This window comes from Heterobasidion irregulare, assembly GCF_000320585.1.
Source record: "Heterobasidion irregulare TC 32-1 unplaced genomic scaffold scaffold_04, whole genome shotgun sequence".
In the NCBI taxonomy this organism is placed as follows: Eukaryota; Fungi; Basidiomycota; class Agaricomycetes; order Russulales; family Bondarzewiaceae; genus Heterobasidion; species Heterobasidion irregulare.
Window position 1 is genome coordinate 1,767,576 of NW_009258200.1, and position 22,762 is coordinate 1,790,337.

General features: G+C 50.6%; 10 protein-coding genes across 10 annotated transcripts; 6 read left to right on the top strand and 4 right to left on the bottom strand.

Moving 5' to 3' along the window:
• Positions 1 to 282: 282 nt before the first annotated feature.
• HETIRDRAFT_408998 (uncharacterized protein) lies at positions 283 to 3,181 on the top strand. The gene is made up of 11 exons (XM_009547023.1): positions 283 to 379; positions 431 to 880; positions 936 to 1,024; positions 1,080 to 1,270; positions 1,329 to 1,443; positions 1,497 to 1,701; positions 1,757 to 1,921; positions 1,974 to 2,261; positions 2,316 to 2,653; positions 2,707 to 2,879; positions 2,939 to 3,181. Exons 2-11 carry the CDS (start codon positions 610 to 612, stop codon positions 3,054 to 3,056), a joined length of 1,953 nt encoding a protein of 650 aa, XP_009545318.1. The 5' UTR covers positions 283 to 379; positions 431 to 609; the 3' UTR covers positions 3,057 to 3,181.
• Positions 3,182 to 3,562: 381 nt separating this feature from the next.
• On the top strand, positions 3,563 to 5,854 carry HETIRDRAFT_163436 (amino acid transporter; the record flags this gene model as incomplete). The annotated part of the gene is made up of 12 exons (XM_009547024.1): positions 3,563 to 3,682; positions 3,737 to 3,902; positions 3,954 to 4,092; positions 4,152 to 4,270; positions 4,320 to 4,395; positions 4,453 to 4,864; positions 4,932 to 4,940; positions 4,998 to 5,201; positions 5,275 to 5,420; positions 5,479 to 5,526; positions 5,586 to 5,616; positions 5,672 to 5,854. The coding sequence occupies 12 exons, from the start codon at positions 3,563 to 3,565 to the stop codon at positions 5,852 to 5,854; spliced, it is 1,653 nt and encodes a 550-aa protein (XP_009545319.1).
• A 413-nt stretch (positions 5,855 to 6,267) lies between these two features.
• On the bottom strand, positions 6,268 to 8,054 carry HETIRDRAFT_163437 (Metallo peptidase M48; the record flags this gene model as incomplete). Its single annotated transcript, XM_009547025.1, has 4 exons — positions 6,268 to 6,541; positions 6,609 to 7,517; positions 7,574 to 7,856; positions 7,937 to 8,054. 4 exons carry the CDS (start codon positions 8,052 to 8,054, stop codon positions 6,268 to 6,270), a joined length of 1,584 nt encoding a protein of 527 aa, XP_009545320.1.
• Positions 8,055 to 8,424: 370 nt separating this feature from the next.
• On the bottom strand, positions 8,425 to 10,025 carry HETIRDRAFT_439588 (uncharacterized protein). The gene is made up of 4 exons (XM_009547026.1): positions 9,965 to 10,025; positions 9,713 to 9,916; positions 8,713 to 9,652; positions 8,425 to 8,657 (listed from the first exon to the last, which is right to left on the bottom strand). The coding sequence occupies exons 1-4, from the start codon at positions 9,982 to 9,984 to the stop codon at positions 8,541 to 8,543; spliced, it is 1,281 nt and encodes a 426-aa protein (XP_009545321.1). The 5' UTR covers positions 9,985 to 10,025; the 3' UTR covers positions 8,425 to 8,540.
• Positions 10,026 to 10,387: 362 nt separating this feature from the next.
• Positions 10,388 to 11,750, top strand: HETIRDRAFT_314869 (uncharacterized protein; the record flags this gene model as incomplete). The annotated part of the gene is made up of 5 exons (XM_009547027.1): positions 10,388 to 10,642; positions 10,702 to 10,973; positions 11,029 to 11,207; positions 11,260 to 11,519; positions 11,577 to 11,750. The coding sequence occupies 5 exons, from the start codon at positions 10,388 to 10,390 to the stop codon at positions 11,748 to 11,750; spliced, it is 1,140 nt and encodes a 379-aa protein (XP_009545322.1).
• A 490-nt stretch (positions 11,751 to 12,240) lies between these two features.
• Positions 12,241 to 13,529, top strand: HETIRDRAFT_107175 (uncharacterized protein; the record flags this gene model as incomplete). Its single annotated transcript, XM_009547028.1, has 6 exons — positions 12,241 to 12,650; positions 12,713 to 13,080; positions 13,129 to 13,211; positions 13,265 to 13,297; positions 13,347 to 13,406; positions 13,458 to 13,529. The coding sequence occupies 6 exons, from the start codon at positions 12,241 to 12,243 to the stop codon at positions 13,527 to 13,529; spliced, it is 1,026 nt and encodes a 341-aa protein (XP_009545323.1).
• A 394-nt stretch (positions 13,530 to 13,923) lies between these two features.
• On the top strand, positions 13,924 to 17,124 carry HETIRDRAFT_66930 (uncharacterized protein; the record flags this gene model as incomplete). The annotated part of the gene is made up of 9 exons (XM_009546408.1): positions 13,924 to 14,084; positions 14,265 to 14,476; positions 14,532 to 14,615; positions 14,695 to 14,876; positions 14,933 to 15,041; positions 15,100 to 15,188; positions 15,218 to 15,437; positions 15,489 to 16,389; positions 16,439 to 17,124. 9 exons carry the CDS (start codon positions 13,924 to 13,926, stop codon positions 16,818 to 16,820), a joined length of 2,340 nt encoding a protein of 779 aa, XP_009544703.1. The 3' UTR covers positions 16,821 to 17,124.
• Positions 17,125 to 17,474: 350 nt separating this feature from the next.
• RNase_H_1 (RNase H type II) lies at positions 17,475 to 18,557 on the bottom strand (the record flags this gene model as incomplete). Its single annotated transcript, XM_009546349.1, has 5 exons — positions 17,475 to 17,617; positions 17,671 to 17,938; positions 17,991 to 18,111; positions 18,175 to 18,268; positions 18,326 to 18,557. 5 exons carry the CDS (start codon positions 18,555 to 18,557, stop codon positions 17,475 to 17,477), a joined length of 858 nt encoding a protein of 285 aa, XP_009544644.1.
• Positions 18,558 to 18,801: 244 nt separating this feature from the next.
• HETIRDRAFT_152706 (uncharacterized protein) lies at positions 18,802 to 19,827 on the bottom strand. The gene is made up of 4 exons (XM_009547029.1): positions 19,614 to 19,827; positions 19,471 to 19,550; positions 19,020 to 19,417; positions 18,802 to 18,943 (listed from the first exon to the last, which is right to left on the bottom strand). The coding sequence occupies exons 1-3, from the start codon at positions 19,785 to 19,787 to the stop codon at positions 19,042 to 19,044; spliced, it is 630 nt and encodes a 209-aa protein (XP_009545324.1). The 5' UTR covers positions 19,788 to 19,827; the 3' UTR covers positions 18,802 to 18,943; positions 19,020 to 19,041.
• A 69-nt stretch (positions 19,828 to 19,896) lies between these two features.
• On the top strand, positions 19,897 to 22,532 carry HETIRDRAFT_458595 (uncharacterized protein). The gene is made up of 6 exons (XM_009547030.1): positions 19,897 to 20,696; positions 20,749 to 21,117; positions 21,170 to 21,361; positions 21,416 to 21,467; positions 21,721 to 22,187; positions 22,249 to 22,532. Exons 1-6 carry the CDS (start codon positions 20,130 to 20,132, stop codon positions 22,372 to 22,374), a joined length of 1,773 nt encoding a protein of 590 aa, XP_009545325.1. The 5' UTR covers positions 19,897 to 20,129; the 3' UTR covers positions 22,375 to 22,532.
• The last annotated feature ends 230 nt before the right edge of the window (positions 22,533 to 22,762 follow it).

The following is a 22,762-nucleotide window of genomic DNA, read 5'->3' on the forward strand; positions in this document are numbered from 1 at the left end:
ATTGTCTGATATCCAGGCTTTAAAACTTCTAAGATTCTATATCTTTCAGAAGCTGAGTGTCCAGAATTCGTACATCAGGATTACACGCCTCTATGACATGTCGTAAGATATCATAAGACAATCGAAGAAGGTGAGTGTGGCGTAAGTATGAATGGGCGTGGAGGCTGGGTCGCCCACTGGTCGCCCGGGCCGTCTAGGCACAGCAGCCAGAAAAGGCAGGGATCGTGGAGGATGGTTGAGACTTGGCAACGCCAGCCACATGGGACACTGGAAAACATGATGACTAGAACCCTCTCGATGCTGGTCTCGTGTGGTTACCGGCTCGGATGGCAACCGGAATATTATCGCCCTATGTTCCTGTCTCCCGAGTATAAAGCATGTCAGTGGGTATATCGACCTTCACCCTTTCTTGTTTTCATCTCCTCTACAGGCTTGCCTGTTGTCGTTGAACGGCTCTCCTTTGCCTAGTACCCTCTTTCCGACCAGGTGTCAATTCACATTCTTTCTAGGCCATCGCGGTCTTGTCTCTCTACGCAGTTCTCTTTGCATTCCCTCTGCTATCCACTTCCGGTCTTTCCACGCCTGCTTTACTCTTTTGGTCCTGCAAATATGCTCAGCAAATCTTTCGTTGCCCTCGCGGCCTTGTCCATCTTGACCTTCTCCGAACCCGCTCTGGGTCGCATGCGCTGGATGGAGCGCGACGATCGTGCCGTCCTTCTTAACCCCCGTCGCTTTGGCCAGGAGCACCCTGCGGTCATCGACAAGCTCTCGGCCGCTTGCCCCGGCCAGGTTTGTGGTACCCTGTCTGGTCAGGCTATTACCCCTCTCCTTGCTGCTCAAGGAGAGTGCACCCAGCAGGATATGGCGGATGCCATCATTGGTTAGTTCATCATGAAATAAATATGTCCTTACAGTAACTTACCTTTTTCTCCTAGATGCTTCCAAGCAGTTTGATGCTGCGACCCAGGCCAACATGGTCGCTCTTGCTAAGGAGTATCGCCAGGCAGAGAAGAATACGCCCCCAGTAAGTCGCTCTGTTAACCGATGAAAGCAATCGCATGTCTTAATATCGTCTTCAGGATTTTACGACCAATCCCCCCACGAACCGTAACTCCGTCTTCTGCCAGAAGGCGCCTAAGAACACGGAGCTCAATGGTCTAGTTCAAGCTCAAGATCCTGCCAACGACCCCAATCTCTTTTTCGACCCTGCGACCAAGGCTTCCGTTAAGAAGGGCTCTCAGGCGAACACCTCTCCCTTTGGTGGTGCGGCGTACGTATCACAATCACGTTCCCTTAAAAATTGAGCGTTGAGATTTTGTTCAACACAGTGCTGCCTCCTCTGGCTCAGCAGTGACCTCAGTAGCTGCATCCGCTGCTACTTCGGCAGCGGCTACTGTCACCGCTTCTGCTGGCAATGTTGACGCCGTGTCTGATGTTTGTCCTGTGCGTTCGTCCATCTGTTCACTGCTCACAAACGTCTGACACGACTACCCCAGACGGCGGTTACCGTTACAGCAATCGTGACTGCTACTGCTGCCTCCGGCGCATCGGCTGCATCGGCTGTGACCTCTAGTGCCGCGGCTGCATCAACTGCCGCGGCGGGTAGCATTGGTAACTTTGGCAAATGCACAGTTCCCCAGATCGAGTTTGGTGTTGGCTTCGACAACCGCAAGGAGACCAGCTTTGAGCCTGTTGACAAGAGTGAGCCTCTTCCTGTCCATGCCCTCGACTGCTGAATTGACCTTAAAATTTCCAGCCTCGTTCAACCATGGCTCTGCTCAGAACATCGACATCATCACCCAGTTCATTTGTGATACTTTGACCAACTCCTGCGCCGCCGATGCGACTGCTAAGGCTACTTGTGCGTCTGCGATTACGGCCTCCAAGGGTCAGGCCGTGAAGACTGGCGCTCAGGCTGATGGTGGGCTTGGCTATTCCATATCGTCGTGTCTCACGTGCTGACATGACGCAAGCTTTCAATGCTGTCTTTGGTATCAAAACGAACTTCGCTGCTGTCGCTGCCGTTGACGACCAGGGTAACGTCATTGCCGGCACCGGGTCCGGCGCTGCCTCTTCTGCCTCTGCCTCTTCTGCCGCCGGAACAAGTGCCAGCTCTTCCGCGAGCGCCAACCAGGCTGCTACCACCACCGCTTCTTCTGCCGGTGGCATTGGCAACTTCGGCAAATGCTCCGTTCCCCAGATTGAATTTGCTACCGGCTTCGACAACCGCAAGGAGACCAGCTTCGAGCCTGTTGACAGGAGTGGGTCACTTTCTTTGATCACTGACGAATCGTGTGATTGACGTATATCGTTAGCTTCATACGGCCACGGCTCTGCTCAGAACATCGACATCATTACCCAGTTTATCTGCGATACCTTGACTAACTCGTGCGGTGCTGATGCTACCGCAAAGGCGACGTGTGCGTCTGCGACAACTGCCTCGAAGGCCCAGACCCCCAAGACTGGTGCTCAGGCCGATGCTTTCAATGCGGTATTCGGCATCAAGACCAACTTTGCTGCCGTTGCCTCTGTCGATGACCAAGGCCGCGTCATTGCTGGAACTGGTTCGGGGGCTGCTGCTTCGTCTGCTTCAGTCGTTACGACCTCTGCGGCTGCTGCTGCCACGACCCCTGCCTCTTCGGCCGCGTCGTCTGTCAGTGACATACTTTTCACCTCTACCATTCATGCATTAACCTTGGTCTTTAGGCCAGCGCCGCTGCCACTAACGCTGCTGTAGCGACCAGCGGCAACCTTCAGACCTTCACGGGTGCTCTCGGTGGTGTCACTGCGCCTACTGTGACGGACCTCGGAAATGGTTCATTCCATGTTGATGGGAACTCCGACTTCAAGAACAAGCAGAATGCCCTCGTTCGTTCGTGGTATGCGCTTTCTTTCTCCGTGATGTTGTCCAAATCCTAATTCATCTGGCCGTTCAAAGTGATGTTCAGCACAACAAGTGCGCTAACGCTGCGAACTCGTCCGGCAACAAGGGTACCTTGACGGTCACTGCGTGCGGTGACCAGCAAACCCAGTGCAATGCGGCGGCATCTGCGTGAAGTCGTGGATTGTGAAGATATTTATGCTGTAGAGATTTTTTTTACCTTTCCGTAATTCGATACCTGCACGTACCAAAGGAATTTCATCGCCTTCATCGACAGAAAAATCCGATTGAAAATTTGTGAACTGAGGAAGACTGAGGACTGTACGTCTTACTCTCACGTGACACGTGCTTCATTCGCGTCGATGTCGCGTCGGTGTGCTCATGCTCGACGATGATAGGGCGTTGTTTGAACGTCTCTTGAGATCAATTGATGACTTATTCGTGCATGCTCGTCTGAAACAGGCTTCTGACTGATGCTACCAGTAGCTTATTCAACAGGACATGGTATATCACGCATCATGCCCGACAATGCCCAAACCGTACCAGATGGCGCCATAGCTATGCTGTATGACACTTCGCAGTAGTGATCCATGTGCGAACATACATGTATAATCGACTTCGTCACCTATCTAACTTGTTCTATCTTAAGGGTTCGCAGCACTTGCATGATCGTGTACCGACATGCCCTCCCTCTCGCAGGACTACGGGAGCACCTCCAGCTCTCCCAAATCCCCTGCCGTGGACATCGAAGTAGAGGATGTTAGCGACGATGAGCTAGCCCCAGGCGCGCCGGTCGAGAAAGTGTGTGACTTGCGTTCTCCAGATAGTTCATGACTGACTGACATCTGTACGAAGACAAACCCACTCGGTCATGAGGTCACCCTGACTTCTGCTGTTATGCTGAACTTAGGACAATTGCTTGGTTCTGGGATATTTTCTGTCCCAGGAGTCATACTGAACTCGGTCGGCTCGGTCGGCCTGCTTCTCAGCTTCTGGGTCATTGCGCCTGTGTTTGCATTCGGTAGGTCCTTGGTCTGGAACTCTCAATAGCGTTTCGTAACTGTCTCTCCAGTTGCTCTTTTTGTGTACACAGAGCTTGCCAGCCTCTTCCCACACAGAGCTGGCGCTGAGGTCATCTATCTAGAGCAAGCATATCCTCGACCGCGCTTCCTGGTCCCAATCACTTTTGCAGTGACCTCTGTACTTACATCGTTTGTATCATTCGGCTGCTACCTTACAAATACATGCTGATATTCTTCCTTTCCTTCAGATTCAGCGCGACAAACTCAGTAGTCTTTGCTCAATATGTTCTCTCTCTCTTTGATATCCCGGTGACAGGATTCCGACAGACGACCATTGCGATAGCCATGGTTACTTTTAGTGTAGGAGGTAAAACTTGCCATCTCATGTTCCCCAGCTTGTTCTCACTACGATCCAGTCGTTGGCCTTTCCTCGAAATGGTCCCTTCGGGCTGTGAACCTCCTGACTGCTTTCAAAGTCGCGTCTCTAGCATTGTGAGTCCTGCTACACGGTTAATAATTTTTTATGTCCATTGTTGATACTCTTTACAGTGTCACACTGACCGGTGTTGCGGTACTTGCTGGGTATACTAGGGTCTCAGACCCCTTTGCCAATTTTTACAACATCTGGCAGGGAAGTAAATCGAACCCCAACGCACTGGCCACCGCTCTCGTCAAAGCGAACTTTGCATTCGTCGGCTGGTCGAACGCCTTCAATGTCCTGAATGAAGTCCAAGGCTCGAATCCTGTCCGTACTGTACGCAATGCGGGCATCATCTCTCTCGTCACTGTGACCATTCTCTTCTTCTTGACAAATGTCGCGTACGTTGCCGCCGTTCCAGCAGATGAAATCAAGGGGTCTGGCCAGCTTGTTGCTGTGCTGTTCTTCAAGCATGTGTATGGCGATCATTGGGCATCGAAGGTTCTGCCCATCATGGTAGCGTTGAGCTGCGTAGGAAATGTTGTCAGTAAACGTTACATCTATATTTCGAGGATTGTTTGGTGAAATATCTGAACACTGCTTGCTACAGATTGCTGTCGTGAGTACACCTGAGACTCGTGGTTTCCTGTTGATTAACAAGCTCGTCCTGCTGCAGACAGTCGGTCAAGCTCGTGTCCTTCGGGAGGTTGCTCGCCAAGGCCTCCTCCCCTATCCCGAGTTTTTTGCCTCGACAAAACCCTTTGGCACCCCTCTTGCGCCCGTGGCACTCAAGTACTTCCTCACCCTCGTGGTCATCCTTGCACTTCCTGCTAAAGACGCGTTCAACTTCCTCCTCGATCTTGCTTCTTATCCTCACTTGGTGCATATTCCTCAAGGGCTTCATTGCACGAGCCTATGATGGTGCTGATATGTTTCGCTTCGGCTACCAATAGATTTTTTCTGCTGCGACCGCGATCAGTGTGTGGATTCTCCGTCGACGCTATGCGGCTGCAGGGCATGCCCAGCCGGTGTTTAAGGTCTGGAATATTGCCGTGATATTGTACGTTTTGAATTGCACCCTCTTGCTTGTCATGCCATGGTATGTGGAGACATTTAGTCATCCTTCGCGAGCGAACACTTGACCTTCTCCGTACCAGGGTTCCCCCAGAGAAAGGACACTCAGATGTTTCCTTCTGGTATGCCACGTGCGTCTCAAGCATTGATTGATCGCCTCCAAAATTTAATGAACGCTTATGCACATTAGGTATTGTGTCGTCGGCCTTGGCGTTCTTGCTGTATGTCCATCTCCTTTCCTGTCATAATCTATCACTCACGACATTAATTATGCAGCTGTGTGGCTTGTATTACTATGTGTGGATTGTTCTTCTCCCTAAATGGGGTGGATATGAGATCGTGGAGGAGATTGTAGAGTTAGATGATGGTGCACGCACCGCTCACCTGGTTAGAAAGCCTCTGCAGAGCGACATTCGTTCCCCGGAGCAGCAGCCCCTCCTTTTGTCGACCAGTCCGTAGATTCCGTAGTTGTTGATATTTTTTCTGTGCTCATAGTCCAATATCCTCTTAGTATAGATATACTTTATGATTGTGGTCTCCCTGCAATTCGAACCGATATCCTTTCGACCCCCTTTCTAACAGATCCATCAGCTCGATAAATGCAGAGCAGAATTTGATACAACTCGAAAGGTCCTCATATGGATGAGTGGAATATTGACATATCTCAAGTTACTGTTACATCGTATGTACTCTACATAGAACGAAACGGCAAGATCGCCGACCAGAAGGAAACCACAAAGTGAATAATTTGAACAGAGAGATCCAAAGAAAAATGAAGCGTCATTTGTAACGCTTGCTTTCTTGTCGACATAGATAGAAGAGATGAAACAAATAAATAGTCTGAAGAGATCCCACACTCGGTACGCATTCATCTAAGGTCCAACTGTTCCGAGTTGCCGCTCAGCACGCACTCTGATTCTCTCCTCCTGCCATCGCTCGATCTCTCCCCTAAGCTTCGCTACGCGCACCTCGTTCATTGGATGTCCAGAGCCCATGATCCCCAACGGGAACATGCTGTGCTTCTTGTCAGTTTTCTCTTTCTCCTTGGCCAGAGTGGGGGAACACTCAGCGGTCGCTGGTGTTTCGGAGCGATTTTGCCAGAATTGCACGGCTCTCCGAGGATCGAAGCCTGCGTGGGCAAGCAACCTAAATATGGAAAGCCAAACTCAGCATCGACCCGAAGTGCAGTGGGCTAGCGTGTAAGTGTACTGGCCTTGCAGAGACGACGTCGGCCTCAATTTCTTGCTTTTGGCTGGTGCAGTACTCTCCTAGCTTGGTGAGTTCGCCAGAGCCAACCGTTCCAAGCTGCCCGACAGCGTCATTGACGAACGGCCCGAGAAACATGGTTATGGGGAAAATGAGCGTGCGGACGACGTCCGAGAAGATGGATAGAATGCCTGGTACAACGACTGTCCTGGAAGAAAGCGTCTCCAGATGGTGGGATAAGACGAGGTGCGCAAGCTCATGCGCGAGGAGGATTGCGAGGTCCGAGGTCTGCTCGGATGTGGGTTGATACTGGTTTATGGGTGGCGTCACGACAAAGAGATTCCCAAACAGGTGAGACCACCAGGACGTCTCCTCTGAGCGAGGGACGTTGGAAGCTATTGTCGGCTTCAATGGTGGATGATTTCGCATGATTTGGTCCAGGAAGCCCGAAAATACCACAATCCCACCTGCCCCATCTGGACCAAAGCCGTATGAGAATGCATTGCATGAATCTGGGTTATCGACAACGATGAGAGAATATGGGGGACCTGGGATGATATGTGGGATTGACGACACAGGCCGGGAGTTTGTGACTTGACACACCCAGTGTATATATTCAGACGCGCGGGGTCGTGGCCGGAGAGGGAACTTTGCGGGCGGAGGTAATGGGACGTCATCTGGCCCCCGCTCAAGCCACGCGGGCTCCAAAGCTTGCTCAATCCCTAACGTAGGAATCGCCGTCTCCAAAGCACGGAGAGTATCTCGGACCCATGCATATCGCCAGTCACTAGGAGGGATGATTTTCGGGGGACCATCTTTTGCGATAATTTCACCCACTGCTTGGTACCATCCTGAGCCAGCGAGTTGTGAGCTAATGTCCTGTTCTTCCTCTGGTGACAACAATATTAAGCGCCATCTAAGGCGTATCATTCATGTCAATAAAGATCGCCAGTCATGGTTATGTGTACGTACCGTCCGGTAAGAGGTGTTCTCTCTAGGCTTGCGACAATGGCTGCCCAGAAAAGGAAAATAGGAGTGAACAGCAGGCCATGAAAGAGAATGGTCCTCTTGCGTATCCTCCTTAGAACGTCTCCTTTATTCTCAACCAGTTTATCAAACCTAGCGGGAAATACAGCGTTTGGATCCTTCTTCTTTGCATCCTCGACATGCTTCAATATTTTGCGGGTCCTGTGGTTCTTCACAAGGATGACGGGTATGAACGTGAACGCTATTCGCGCAGCTGTGCGCGCAAGCTCTAGGGCAGTTGATGCCTTGGCAGGATCAATGAAGCGACTAGGAAAGAGAACCGATCGAACCGAGGGCGGGCGCACTTACCTTGAATAACGCAACAAGAGAAACAAATGGAAGTGCCTCTTTCCGCGATGTCGAGTGAAAGGAGGCAATGGGAACCCATATTCCGTTCCCGCCGTAGCTGAACTGCCTGAAACGACATGAGGAATCAATCTGGAGGAGAGCAGGAGAAGCGCGGATCGGGATGCACAGGTGGCTCCTTTGAGAACAGCATCTGGGAGGAGCCTGGTTCGACGAGGAGCGAGACCTCTTGAAGCTGCGAGTTAAAGCCTGATTTCGAATCGGCCTGTGTAGGATTTGACGAATCAATAGACGAAACATGGCTCATGTTGTGCTGTGAACACAACTTGGTCTATGGCCAATATCAATGCTGCACTACTATCGGGTCCGCCCGAAGCACCGTTACGTGTCGGCATGTGCCCTTTGACTCACATGCCGCGGCAAGGGTAGACGCGTATACCGCCCCGAGTGCAGGCCGAAACGTTCTCAGCTGCAAATCTCTCATACGAGGAGAACATGAACGGCACAGACCGAGAAGAGACAGATACTGTGCTTTATATTCGAGAGCAGCTACTGGATGGGCGCAGACATGCAAGATGATACAGGGCGGAATTACAGGACTACAATCTCAAGCTGAGATGAACGTTGCTTCATTATACACATGACCGTCCACCTCCAGACCTCCAGACAGCCCCGGCACGATTGCATCTGGGCCAGTGACGATGAGCTTTGCTGGATTGATCCACTGCAAGGAGCACATAAGCAACTCGTGTTATTGCGGATATTAGATAATTCTTTACCTGATAAATGTATGGTTTGGTGCCCGCGACATAGCTCACGACAGCTTTGACTACACCAGGGATCTCCGCAAGGACATCGACTTTCTCGATCAGGCCTTGAGGGGACGTGGGGTTACCGACGTTCACCGCGAGCGTTGCATCAACCAACCCGGGAGCATCCAGGAGCAATGATGGGCCTGCCCACCGGAAAACGAGCTCCGTGGGCTGTGCATACCCCGTGTCAGGGTCATGAGCGGACTTAAGATGCAGCGCACGCGAGATGACATCCGGCTTCTCTGGCTGCTCCTCATCTGGCCACTTCGTCTCCGCCGTAACGGACACCAGCTTGTTCCCGATGACGAGCGAACCTACGTTCGCCGTCACATACCCAGACCCAGCCCCTTTCCGCCCGTAGGCATCGGTCGTAGTGAACTCCATCTGGATCGCAGACACGCCGCCGTGCTGGGAGCTTTGGAAGTGGGCGAAGTTCCAGCGCGCAGCTACGAGGTTCGGTCGCATCCCTTGGATGGCGTGGACGAACATGCCTGGACCCTCGACAGTGATCGCCTTGCCGTTCAAGATGATGTGGCCGGAACCGACATCGCGAGGCCAGAATCGATGAATGACATAGCCCTCTGCTTTTGCAGAATCCGGACCAAAGTATGAGAACCCTCCCTCAGGTCCCTTACCTACTTTGTACCCCGGGACGGATGCAGGGCGGCGTACGTTGAGAGAAATTTGGAAGTCGGTGGAGAGGTTTACGGAGAGGGTATAAGACTCAGGGAAGTCAGAGTCGGGGTCCGATTTATGAGTGATGGTAAACTGGTCGGCCTTGCTTGATCGCTTGTCCAGACCCGGAGGCGGCGTCACAAAATTGGAGACATTGACTGATCGCCAGACTTTCTCTCCGGTGTTGGGATTGAAGATCTTGCAGGTGAACTGGATGGTGGGATACCAAACTCTGAGATCGATGATATCAGGGTTGGAGTTCGACAGCATCCTTCAAAATGACAGCACTCACCCGATGGAAGAATGGATAACCTGGCACATGACAGATGTGCCATCCTCTAGTATATTGTACCAGATCTGTGTCTCGGTTGCGAACCCACCAGCGCATGTCCACTCAGTGTCCTTCGGCTCGAGCTCCCCAAATAACTCATCCTTTGCGAATCTCGACGAGACGGGATGGAAGTTGGGAGCTGTCGGATCGACAGGGGGTGAAGTTCTGTAGATATGTCAAGATATATACAATATCAGGTCAGTCTGGACTCACGAGAAAAATGAAGAGAACATGATGGTGGAAGGGTCGAAGGGAGACTAAAATGCTATTAGTGCTGAATGCTATCTCAGACCGGAAGGCTGCCGGTGGCGGCTGGAACCAGCACTGAGACATCGCCGAAGCCTCGTGTAGAATGCCGTCTTCAACTGTAGGCTAAAAGCTAAGGAAACGATGCGCAAGGAAAGACACATCGTTATATTTCAAGCGTCAGACCTGATTGCATCCGAGCCACACAAAGTACAGTAGGTATCTCATTTTGTGCATAAGAAGTATTCGTCGAAAAGTTAGAACAAGGTTATCAGTGGTGCCGCGGCACGGCACCCGGACCCGCCGGCGTCTTGAGGCTTCCCCCGTTCTCCCAAGGCTCGACTTGCATTGCACGATTTGCACAACAGCGATCGCCGCCATTCATTAAGCATGGGCCGCACTCGAACAAAGACACGCAAAGCGCCCCCACCTACGACCGAGATAGTGCAGGAGAAAGTTAACAATCCCCTACCAACCATCTCCGCTCTCCTAGAAAAAGCACAGGATCTGATCGTGCAATGCGATTACGAGCTTGCGGGTCGGTTTATCGTGCGCGCCTTGGAGCGCGCGCCAAATAATGCGGAGGCTCTCGAAATACAGGGTGTGGTGCAGCTCGAGACGGGTGATCTTGATGCGGCCAAGCAGGTGAGTCTTCTGCATGTTGTGGGCATTAAGCATGCTGTAACATACAATGACTTGATCAGACATTCCAATCTCTGCTCTTTCCAAGCCCCGTTGCACCACCATCACCACCGCCGGCCGCACATCTCTATCTCGCTCAGCTCAGCGATGATCCACAAATGGCTTTGCAGCACTACAGCGCAGCCGTAGACATACTTTTCGCCCAGCTGAAAGGCAAGGAGCGCGCCATGGACAGCCCCTCCTCTAAAAACGATGAACAAGAGATAAAAACCACAATCGTACGCGCTCTCATTGGCCAAGTCGAGATTTGGATGGATCCTGCGTGTGATCTGTGGTCAGTGATTTATTCAGAACAGGATCGACCGACCAAAGTATTGATCGTGGCCCAGTTTTGATCCCGCAGCAGAAAAGACCTGTGAAGACCTCTTAAACTTGGCGCTGCAGACGGACCCGGAGAATAACGAGGCATTGCAAGCTCTCGCTTCCGTTCGCATGTCGCAACAACGGCCTGACGACGCAAAGGCGATGCTAGAGAAGGCATGGTCATCATGGAAGGACTTAGAGGCCGGTAAGCCTTCCGAATTGTCGCACAACATTCAATCGACTTGAACATATCTCAGATGACCCCAAGCTGCCACCAATACCCAGCCGGCTCGGCCTGACAAAACTGTTCCTCGAGCTTTCATTATACACGCCTGCGCTGTTGGTTCTCCATGGCATCATGGCTGCGGATGATGAGGAAGTCGAGGCGTGGTACCTCGAAGGGTGGTGTTTCTTCCTCATGGCCGAGCAAGCTCACGAAAAAGAGGGCAAATTAGAGGACATGTCTTGGGAAGATCTAGGGAGGGACTCGAGAGATTGTCTAGAGACTTGCAAAGTAGTATGTCGCCTCACTGCCCTCCAAATTGTCTTCCTGCCCTTACTTGTCATGATGCAGCTTCACGTCAATCAGGAGCATCCCGATCGACCTCTACTAGATCATGTCAATGAGCTGATAACCAAGCTGGAAGAGTTGGGTATTCGGCCATCACCGGAAGAGGAGGCAGACGACAATGACGACTGGGAAGATGCGGAAGGAGAGGATTCAGACAACGACGTTGAAATGTCATGAATTACTCGCACTCTGTTGCACTAGGTTGCTTCGACCTTCCTTCAGACTTCGCCATAGTGTTTACTTGTCTAGCCATACCTCATAAAAGTAATTCTAGACCGCGTATAATGTATGCAGCTTGCTCTCGGATTAGCAATCTTTGCTGTCAGGATGGTCGATCATCAAACGGATCGATGTCAATTCCGAAGCCGGCGACTCGGCGACTTCACCGAGTTTACTGTCTATGACGTAAAGCATCTTACACATCGCCTGCTTCTGCCGAGTATCCACGTCTGGCACCAATTTCTTGAACCTCTTCCGAGCTCAAAAACCCGGCCGTCGATTCAACTCCGGTGCACTCTTTGCTTTCTAGACACCACAGGCCAGCATGCAACGTTCTTCATCTCTCTTCCGGGGCTTCTCATCCAAGACGACCGCATCGCTGGTTAAACGGATTACTGTTCCCCGATGCCTTCCATCGCAAAGAGGATTCGCGTCTGGAGTGCGCAGTATGTCTGATGATGAATCGCTGATGAAGACAAAACCGAAAGCCTTCACGCCTCTTCGAAGAACTGCCTCTGAATCCCTCCCCATTCGTGCCAATCCTAAACCCACGCGGAGTGATATACAGCCGATCTCGACGCTTGCCACTGCTGAACGATACATCTTGACGCGTCTGAGACACCGTCTCCCGCCTACCGCGCGGCCATTGCATGAGGCGTACTGGGTGCCGAAATGGGGCGCTGAGGGTAAAGAAGGTGAGGTATTCGTCTTTGGGAATGGGAGCTTTGTATGTTGGGGTCTTTCGGAAGAGGATGCGAAGAGGTTTCAAAAAGAAGTGATCGCTCGCTCAGAGGCTGAGGTCGCCCCCTTGGTGGAGGCGGAGACGGAAGAGCTCGAGTTTGTGACAGATTCTTCAGAGTAAGTCAAGGTCATCTACATACTCGTTGGCTGATCCCGACTTTCTACCATCGCCTCGATAGAATTACGCGTTTGCAAGGGGACCTCATCATTCTAGGCGGTAGTCCCTCCCTAAGCACTCCAGATGTATTGCCTAGCTCGCTTCCTGCGTCTGCTTTCGATCAGGAGACTCTGCTGGCACGATACGCGTTTTCTCAGGCACTCTCACGCTCTACTGCCCTTTCAGCGCTCGAGGTGTCATTAGAGAATTATCTGTCTTCTGTATCTTCTCTCCCTCTGTCTCTCCAACGCACTGGGAAGCCGGGGCTAGGACGTCGAGCCCTTGTACAAAAATTAGGAGAGCTCCTCAAATTCCGTCAAGGCCTAAACCTGAATCGGGAAAACTTCTACGATACTCCGGATTTCTATTGGGCAGAACCTGTTCTTGAGGGTTTGTCACTTCGCCTCGTGTCTACCGTGTCGGCTGACAAATGTTCAGGCTACTTCAATTCTCTCAGTAATGCGCTGGAAGTGAGAGCGCGCATACGATCAGTCAACGAAAAGATCACATACGCTGCCGAGGTACCAGTGCAGCCCTTTGCAAGATCGAGGCATGAAAGCTAATCCTCTCGCAGGTGCAATCAGTGTTGCGGCAGCTCCTGACGGAGGTGTGTTCAATTTCTAATGATGTGAATATTACATCTCATCTTGTTTTAGACCTCTGCCGCTCGGATGGAACTTGTCATTATAGCTCTCATTGCTGTCGAGGTCATCATTGTACGTTCATGTTCATGTGTCCCAGTGTGTGACTGCTCAAAATATTTTAAGGTATTGGTTCGTGATGTCCCCGAATTTTTGCATTCTGAAGAGCCGGAAAGTCAAGGTGCAAAGTTGGCTTGAGGCTCACTTTACATCATCTACAGATGCTACTCATTCTACGATTGATCTTCACAGTATCTCCTAAGATTAACTTGCCTCTCATGTGTCGCCCCATCTCCACGCTATCACTCATTTGTGTAACTTCATACATCCACGTAATTGATGCCTCCCTACTCAACGTAACATATAGTTGCCCTTACGTCGCTACGGCATATGAGGGTCTTGCATGCACAAGTAAAACAAAGTACTAATACTGCACTGCCTCGAGTGCGAGATCAAACCGGAGTGCACGGGCCGGGCCGATACAACAAACGTGACCAAACAAGCAGTCTGCTCAGTTGACAAAGCGTCATTAGCCTTCTCTCTTGCTCAACTCTACTTCCAGCTCTCTCCTTCTCTGATAAACGTACTCAACATGGAGGAAAGTATCAGTCTCGAAGAGACAAACAAAATCCGTATCTCTCTCGGTCTCAAGCCTTTGACCGATGATAGCGCCCCGGTAGACGACAAGGAGAAGCAGGCTGAGCAGAACTACGCCAGTCAGCGCGAACAAGAGGCGAAGGCCAAGGAAGAAAAGTGATTCTTCGTCATATCTCATGTTCTTATCTCGTTTCTAACCATACTCTGCGTCTTTCTAGGAGAATCAGGGATCGCATCGCGAAGTAAGTGGTTTTTATTTGCTATGTGCCCATCAGTTGCTTCTACCTTGCTTGGGCTTTCAGGCGACCCCAGGTTGTGATATCTGGATAAGCACAGTTGCTTACGTGACCCTCTCTCCAGGGTGAGAAATAAGAAGGAGCTCAATACATCGCTGAAAGGAGCCACACTTGGTGACGCCGATGCGGACACAGACGACACCCTGAAATGGATCAAGAGAGCTAAGAAACGGGAGAAGGAGCTGGCCAAAAGGCGGCAGGCTGAGCTCGAGAGCATGGATCAAGTATTCCAGGGCGCTGATTATACAGAAAGTGCGTCGCGTGCTTCCCTTAATGCGGACAGTTGCTGATGTTACTCGGGATACAGAGGACCTCGCAGGGCTTAAGGTCAGCCATGACTTCGACGAACTGGAAGACGGTGAAGCCCGGATACTCACACTCAAAGACAGCCGTATACTTGATAACGAAGGTGAGTGTCGTTCCTTTAGCTGTTGTGGTGATCGCATGTTGATCCTTGGCATCTCTCGCAGAGGATGAATTACAGAACGTCGAGATGGCTGAACATGAGCGGACAAAGGAGAGAAACGAGCTTAAAGTCAAGAATCGTGATTACACGGGGTACGACGACGAAGAGTTCGTGGACGGCCGAGAGGGTATGAAGCGTGCAGTTCTGTCGAAGTATGACGAGTTCTTGGAAGGCCCCAAGGAGTCGGTAAGTCGGCCCTCGTTTCGTTTTCGTTGTCTGTGTTCAGACTGTATGCTATGCAGGGTTTCCGTTTAGGGAGCTCACAGTCTTTCGTCAATAAGTCAACACGAGAAGATCAGGGGCAGGCTGCCATTGTCGTCAAGAAATCACTTCTCTCCATCGATTACGCCAGTACGCAATCTGTGCCTGTTCATTGCAAATGACAATCTCCCTGACAAATCGTATATAGAGAACCTCGAAATTGCTGACTATTTACAGAAGGGCGATGTCGGCTTCAAAAAACCCAAGGCATGTATATATCATCTACCGTGCTCTGACGTTATGTTCTTAAACAAAACCATATGCAGACTAAGAAGAAGCGGCCTTCAAGGAGGATTCCGGACGAGTCGGACGTTGCTCCCATCACCGTGAATGACATGGAAGTCGATTCAACATCTATCATTCCTGTGGAGCGTGATTTGAATGTCAATTTCGTTGATGACGATGAGCTTCAGGCCGCGCTTGCGCAGTCAAGAAGGGTAAAGATCAAAGCCAAAAAGGTCTCGCCCGAGGAAATCGCCAGAAAAAGTGCGTCTATTGACCAGCATCAACAACAATTATCTTATTCTTGTATTTCAGTCAATCAGGAAAGGGCACGAACAGAACAGAACAACGGCGTAGAAATCATAAAGGTAGATGATGGGGACGGTCCTGGCCTTATTTTTGATGACACATCCGAATTTGTTCGCGGTATCACTCATGATCCCGTGGTAGTCAAGAGGGAGGATCAGCAAACAGCACAAACGACGGCCCCTCGCGAGCCCACACCGCCTACTAGCGTACCCATGGACGTTGTTGAGGAGCTAGAAGCAGGAGAAGTTGTTGTCAAGGATGAGGAGGATGAACAAGCCATGTTAAACGCCATCGAGGATCTTATCCAGGCTACCGAGGCCGAGGAAATAGCGAAAGCGGCAAATGGCGATCTGGATGTTGGGACATCGACCGAGCAGAATTTCAGCACAGGCATGGCTTCGACGCTCACTATTCTTCGACAGCAGGGAATACTCGCAACACCTTCGGCAGATCAAACGGAACGGGAACGCATACAGTTGCAGCGCGACGTCTGGTTGGCTTCCCAACGGCGGCGTGTAGCAGAAAACGAAATGGAGAAGCTCAGGTCTCGAGGAAGTAACAAGGATCAGGCGCAGCGCGAATACGAAAACCGTATGCGCGAGCAGCAAGAGGCGCGCGCAAACCTAGAAGCGTTCAAAAACTACAAGCCGGATGTCAACATCGTCTATCACGACGAGTTTGGGCGCTCGTTGACACCCAAGGAAGCATGGAAGGCGTTGTCGCACAAATTCCACGGCAAGGGTTCTGGGAGGATGAAGACGGAGAAACGATTGAAGAAAATTGCGGAAGAAAAGAAGAAAGAGGCCATGATCAGTGGCGACACACCACTTGGTATGAACGAAGCCTTTCAAAGACGCCAGGAAAAGACAGGTCAAGCTCACTTCGTACTGTCGGTGGGCAACAGGGGGTATGTCGTTTCCTACGTCACCATCAAGCAATCCTCATGCCTATCACAGTGCCGTCCCACAAGCCGCGGAGTTTCTTGACCCACAGCCCTTATCCAAGGGCAAAACGGAGAAGTCGAAGGGCAAGAAAAAGGATGGGAATAAGTCTTCAGCCCCACAGACTTTGGACAACGGGTTCATCACTCTTCCGGCGCCACAGTTCTCGCACAATCTAAGCTCGAGCGCGAGTCCTGCATCCGTCGGCCCGCACGAGACGAGCTCGCCAGCCCCCCGACCTGGGTTCTCGAGAATTGGCGCTGGTGCAGTCACAGAGAGTGTATCAGGCCACGGTACGCCTGTAAACGGGGATCGAACCAAGGTCGCTTTCGGCTTCGGAACAAAGAGAAAAGCTGGGGACGAAGCAGCTGGGACCCCACCGCCGAAGAGGCGTTAATTGGTTTCTCGCTCCTGTGACTTGTTTATCTGAACATCCATTCACGATCTCGGATCTATATCCACTACTGTTACTCACTCTGATTATGCCGAAGACACTTTAAACAGCTTTTCGGCCCTCAAGAACGCTTGATGTTGTGAGTACGGATTGGCTTTGTGTGTTGTATAATGATGATAGTTTTTTGTTCTGTAACAACAGTACTGTAAGGGATAGATATCAGCGTGGCCCGCCCACGGACTTATGTCATGGTAAGCGATGTACGGAAATCTATAGAGAATATCACGCCAGAACATATCATTGACGACCTTGCTAGTTGCACAAGGTAGTATCAGGCAACTCATCGAACCCAGTAAGCAGATGTGGCAATTGAATAGCTGTTTGTTCTCCAGGTCATGCGAAGTCTCAAAATATCGGTAGTTATCGAACTAATGCAGCTACCATATAGATGAGACACGAAAAACCAACACCATTACTACTAGTTTAACATCAACCTCATAGTAATTATCAGAAACTCCCAACGCTACTTAGGCATAGATCTCTTGTTACGGCAGAACGGTCTTTATCCCGCCCCGTCTCGCTCTCAAATGCCTTGACGAGCGATGCTTGACCATCGTCGATCCTGATCAATCAATGGTAAATATGCGGTTAAGACGTTCAACTGAGCGTGGCAGACCATTCCAAGGCATGCCCGTCTTTCTCGAGCACGACCTTAACCGTTGTCCAGGAAAAGCGCACTATTGAAGGGAACCCAAAAGTCTTGTCGAGCGATGATTTGATCCATGCCTGTGTTTTAGGATCTAGACGCGTTCGTCAAATAATTTTTCAAGTACATACATCACAAGCCACATACCTGAAGGATAGCCGCTACCAAGCTGGAGGCTCCATGGTACCTTCTTGGCGCCGTCGGTCATGGTATCATCTGGCACGCCTGGTGCGCTTTCTTCAAATACCCACCCTTCAATCCACGCGTCTCTTGTTACTTTGGCAGCAACGCTTGCTGCACCCACGATTTTGAATTTTGAATCAGCTTTGGCGGTGACCGTAAAGTTGATACCAGGAAATTGAGCAGAAAGATTCGCCTCCCAGGCCTTTGTTGGCCCAAGTGCATCAACGTACACCTTTAAACGGTATGAGAATGGAACTACGAGACAAGGCGGCACGAAGAGGGACCTCAGATAACTCGAGTCCGCTTTGCAGGACTTCGCGAATGAGAAGGATAGTAGCATCTTCAGATTGTCGATTGAGATTGATCGGTGGACGACGGAGCATCCCACTTGAGATGGCCTGCGGGCTAGACAATGCAGCACGATCAAGCTCTTTGAATACGAAGCCTCGATGTACGTTGGAAGCATACCTGACGACCCTCACGGACCACCCTAGGTTCGCAGGGCTCCCGCTCAGTGATCTCAACAGATTTGAGCGCGTCTGAGCGTTCAAAGTTTTTGAATCTGAGTGGCTTGAGGCTTATAGCTTTGATAGAAGATCGATGCTCGAAGTAAACATACCAGCAAAACCCATCTCGTTAAGCCGCTCCTCATAGGCAGCGGGGCAGTAGGCAACGCCATACACTAAAGGCCCGAGAACCGGTCCCCTTCCGGCCTCATCTACGCCCAGAACATAAGGCCCTTTAGCGGTAGGAGTGGGGGAATGATAGGTGTACGATGCAGTGAGAGGAGGTTGAGGATCTGGGATTGAAGGCGGCCTGTTATGGTCTGGAGATTCTTCGTCAGATGACATGGTTTGCTAGATGATGTATCACTTGAAAATCGCAATCAAATATGAGAATGCCTGCAATTTATAAACAGACTTAGAGATCTCAATGGCAAGGCACGTCTATAGCGACTGTTTGGAGTTGTGTCCGAGTGATTCAGTGAAGTTGACTTGGCGCGCGTACGCGTTGTTGTCTTTTGTTTACCCTGCATTACACCTTGCACCTTCGATTTCCTGGACTGTAATCTCAACAGGCAAAAACTAGCTCATGCATCATGAACGGATTGTTTACACATGGTCACAGTGACAGAGATACATCGTAGCCCGAGAACCCTTGTAAAGATCACAAATTCAAGAATGAAACAGAAGCCACCGTATTTTGGCCGTTGACTATTCTGGATCAGATTCATCCACTATATGAATAGTTGTACCATTCGGCATACGATGAGCGCGCTAGCGAGCGGAAATAACAGGGGAATAAAAGGATACCTAGAGATACACGCTGCGATGCCTACATTCTCCTCCTAATATCAGGAGTGATACCTATCCCGTCCATAATCATGCCTCCTCGTGGTACCATTGGAGATCCTCGATCAGTGCCATAGAACTGAGTAGGAGGTATAGCAGCAAACGACCCGCCATGCGGGGTGCCCATAGGCCCGCCCAGATGTCTAGGGGAAGCTGCAATCGAGGATGAAACACCCATGCCGTTCATGGAATATTGATTACTGATGTTAGATTGCAGTTGGCGATGGGCCATGAGAGGCGTAGGACCTTCATGGTGAACAGGATCTGATGATTGAGCGCTCTCTTCCCGCTCTTCCTTCAAATATTCGTACAGAGGTGTGGGATCATAGTAAAGGTCGGACTCCTCGTCTACGTGAAATCTGTGGAAGCCAAAAATTGGAGATGGTAAAGGTGATGGAATATGTCTTCTTACTGTTGTGTTCCAACATCCCATTGGGGACCACGTTCCGCCCGTGCTGCAATTAATCGTGAGTTCCAATCCGATGCGCTTTCCTGGAATCAGGGGAACGAATCAGTCTGTTATCAGTGGGGATTACCATGGTCAAAAGGGCTAACGATAGCGAGAGCCATGGCGCTTGATGGATCATGGTTCGACTGTCGTAGATCTGTTCTGATACCCTGCTCCGTGGCGAGTGATGTGATTTGGGCCGTCAGCGCAGGTCCGATGCGAGCTGTGTTATGACGGGGAACATGGACTTTAGTATTGGTAGGAGGTCGACTGGGCGACATGTTCGAAGATGTTTGAAGAGTTCTAGATTGTATGACTCAAATGCGGACGCCACTTCTCTCTGAAGCCACTATTGCCGTCCCCGACCCTCCTTCTTACCGTCACCTGCCCGCACTTCTCCACGACAGACAAACCGCTCAGAGAGATCTACCAAAGCTCGGGTTGCTATCGTAGGCCATTGTCGACAATCTGGGCACGCATGCTAAAAGGTGGTTAGGCCATTGTCCCTCAGGTGGTGTAATTAAATATCCTAGTCCTCACCACGCCGTACAACAACTTCTGCCCTCTCTTCTAGTTTGTCGAGTTAAATACATAGAGTCATCTTGTGACTTTTGTCTATCATAATGTTTCGCAAAGGACCGACTCCCATCCGTTCTACGCCCTCCTCCGTCCCGCACGAGGCCATGATAAAATCACAACAAAAGCATATTGATGAACTTGTGCAGAAGAATCGTTCCCTCGAACAGACTCACAAGCTCCTCAAGGATGAGATTGCGCACAAGCGCGAACTCCACGACGGCGAAATGCAGGACGTTCACACGAAATTCAAAGCCGAGCTGAAGGAATGGATCGACGGATGCGACTCACTGCAGGCATGCCATCGCATCGTTCACCTACGGACGACGGTCATGCTCGAGAACGAGCGTCTGAACGTGCTCAAGGAACGTAGCAATGCGCGTAAAGAGCGCCTTGCACGACTGCAAAGGGATTTTAGGCTCACGATGTTTCAGGTCAAAGAAACCGAGCTGGAAACGAAGAACGACGAGCTAGATGAGATATTGACCGGTGTCGCAGAGCAGCATACTGAGGTGGTCAAGGGTTTGAAGTTGCGGATCGCCGAGATTACAGCAGAACTAAAAGAGAAGGCGGAACAGCTCGACGTCACTGAGAAAGCCAAGGAGGCTGTTGAGGTGCGTAGCTCTTGATTGTTCTTGGATCGCGTCCAGATTCAATGCCCTCTAGAAAGAAGTATCTCGTATGCGTCAGAATGAGCCTGTTCTCAACGCCAAAATCGCCACCCTTACCACCAAACTTGACAGAGCAACACTGCAAGTTGAGACATCTCAGTCAGCGCAAGACGAGATGGCACGTATCAAGACTGACCTCGAGACGGCGAACTCCAACATGAAGTCGCAGTTGGACAAATGGCAGACGCTCGAAAACAAGGGCGGTGAAGAGGCAGAAGTGATGCGGAAGCAGAAGATCGAACTGGAAATCAAGGTGAAAACCCTTGAGGGAGAGATGGGCGAGTTGGAACAGTTGAGTGAGAAAGCTTCTGAGAAGCAAAGCAAAGCGGTGGCGAAGTTGAGACAGTCTTTGGAGGAGCATGCAGTAAGTCACTCATCTGCTACGTTTTGTATCCAGCGCTAAACTATCAGCAAAGCAACGGCTCGAAGAAGCTGAGGCCAACTACGAAGAAGCTAGGAAGACCTCCAAGCGACTCTTGCACGAACTTGACGATTTGAAACAGACGAAGGGAGAATTGGAGCGCAGCAATACAAAGTTATCAGAACAGTTGGACGAGCTACGACATAAGGTGCCGATCGGCGATTCAAACGTCAAGGGCAAACATAAGGTAGACAAGCCATCTTCTCCCGATGTTTGAAATCTGTATCTGAAACCCTCTCAGGCAGAGACCCAGGAAGCCGAGCGCCCTAAAACTAAGCAATCGTCTAGTGTAGGTGCGTTCTTCTGAATGACGACACGTGCTTACTTTCCAACTTCATATAAAGCGGAAGAAAAATCCCCCACCGGAGGATTCGGACTCAGATGTTGTAATGGTGTCAGATAGCCACCCTGCACCCGTCCAAACCAAGCCCGCCTCGAAACCAGCCTCGATAAATCGCGCAAAGCCTAAGCCGGCACATTCAAAGGCAGTGATTCCAAAAAGCAGCACTATAGCAGAAAGCTCTCACAAACGTGGCAATCTGCTAGAGGATAGCGGTTCAGACAATGCGCACTCTCCACTAGCTGCAGGCAGCTCGAAGAAACCGCAACGTCAGACGCAAGCTGACACAGAAGATCCTCTAACTGCGTCTCCCGTGCCGAAAGCAAAGCGCAAGCGCGCTGCGACCCACACAAGTGCAAGCCCCGAGGATAGGAAGGGGAAGAAACGATCTGAAGTAATTGAGGACTCTAGGAAACCGAAGCGCGGCAAAAAGGTTCCTATCGAGGACGAGTCGGCCGGTGAGGACACTGTACCTCAAAAGAAAGCTGCGATCAAAGCTGCGGGGACAGACGTGAAGGGCAAGCGGAAACCGTCGATTCGAGCAGGGAGCAAGCTGCCTGAAGTCGACAGCGATTCAGAGAAGGATGTTCCGGCGCCAAAGAAAAAGAAGATGCGTAAGCTCAATGCCTTCAGTTCTGCTCAGCCTCAGACGTTCGATTGGGGGTTTAACGAGGTCAGTGAAGTTCTACATCTTGAATCTTATCATATTGCCTAACAACCGTTCCTCCTCCTAGGACGGGGATATGTTGGGAATCCCTAGGGAACTTTCGCCTGTGAAGGATACCGGACCTGTTCCTCAGCGTGCAATCTTCGGCAAGGCCGCCAATTCGATATCCTCTGCAGTCTTCGGGAAACGATAATCAGGCCCTTCACGTTTGTTCAATATCGAGTCCTGAAAAATGCTTAATATTTAATTATGCTGGGACATTGAAGCAACGCTGAGAATCTCGAAGATGTTGAGCACATCCACTATGTACGATTGTTCATTGTCATTGAGACAATGAAGTTTCATCTTGCCAAATTATCCGACGTGAAGCTAAGTTCGTGGAATCTGAACCTCACCTAGGAGAGTTGCAAAAGAGCGGCTCTAAACGATGCCCGTAAACTTACCAACATACTTCACTCTATTGCCAGTGATGAGACTGGTCAAGTTGAACATCATGGAGAAGATAAAAGCAACCGGTATATTAAGAGAAAATGTTGCCACGTCATGAAACTCTGTATCGACGTAGATGAAGCGTGATCAGA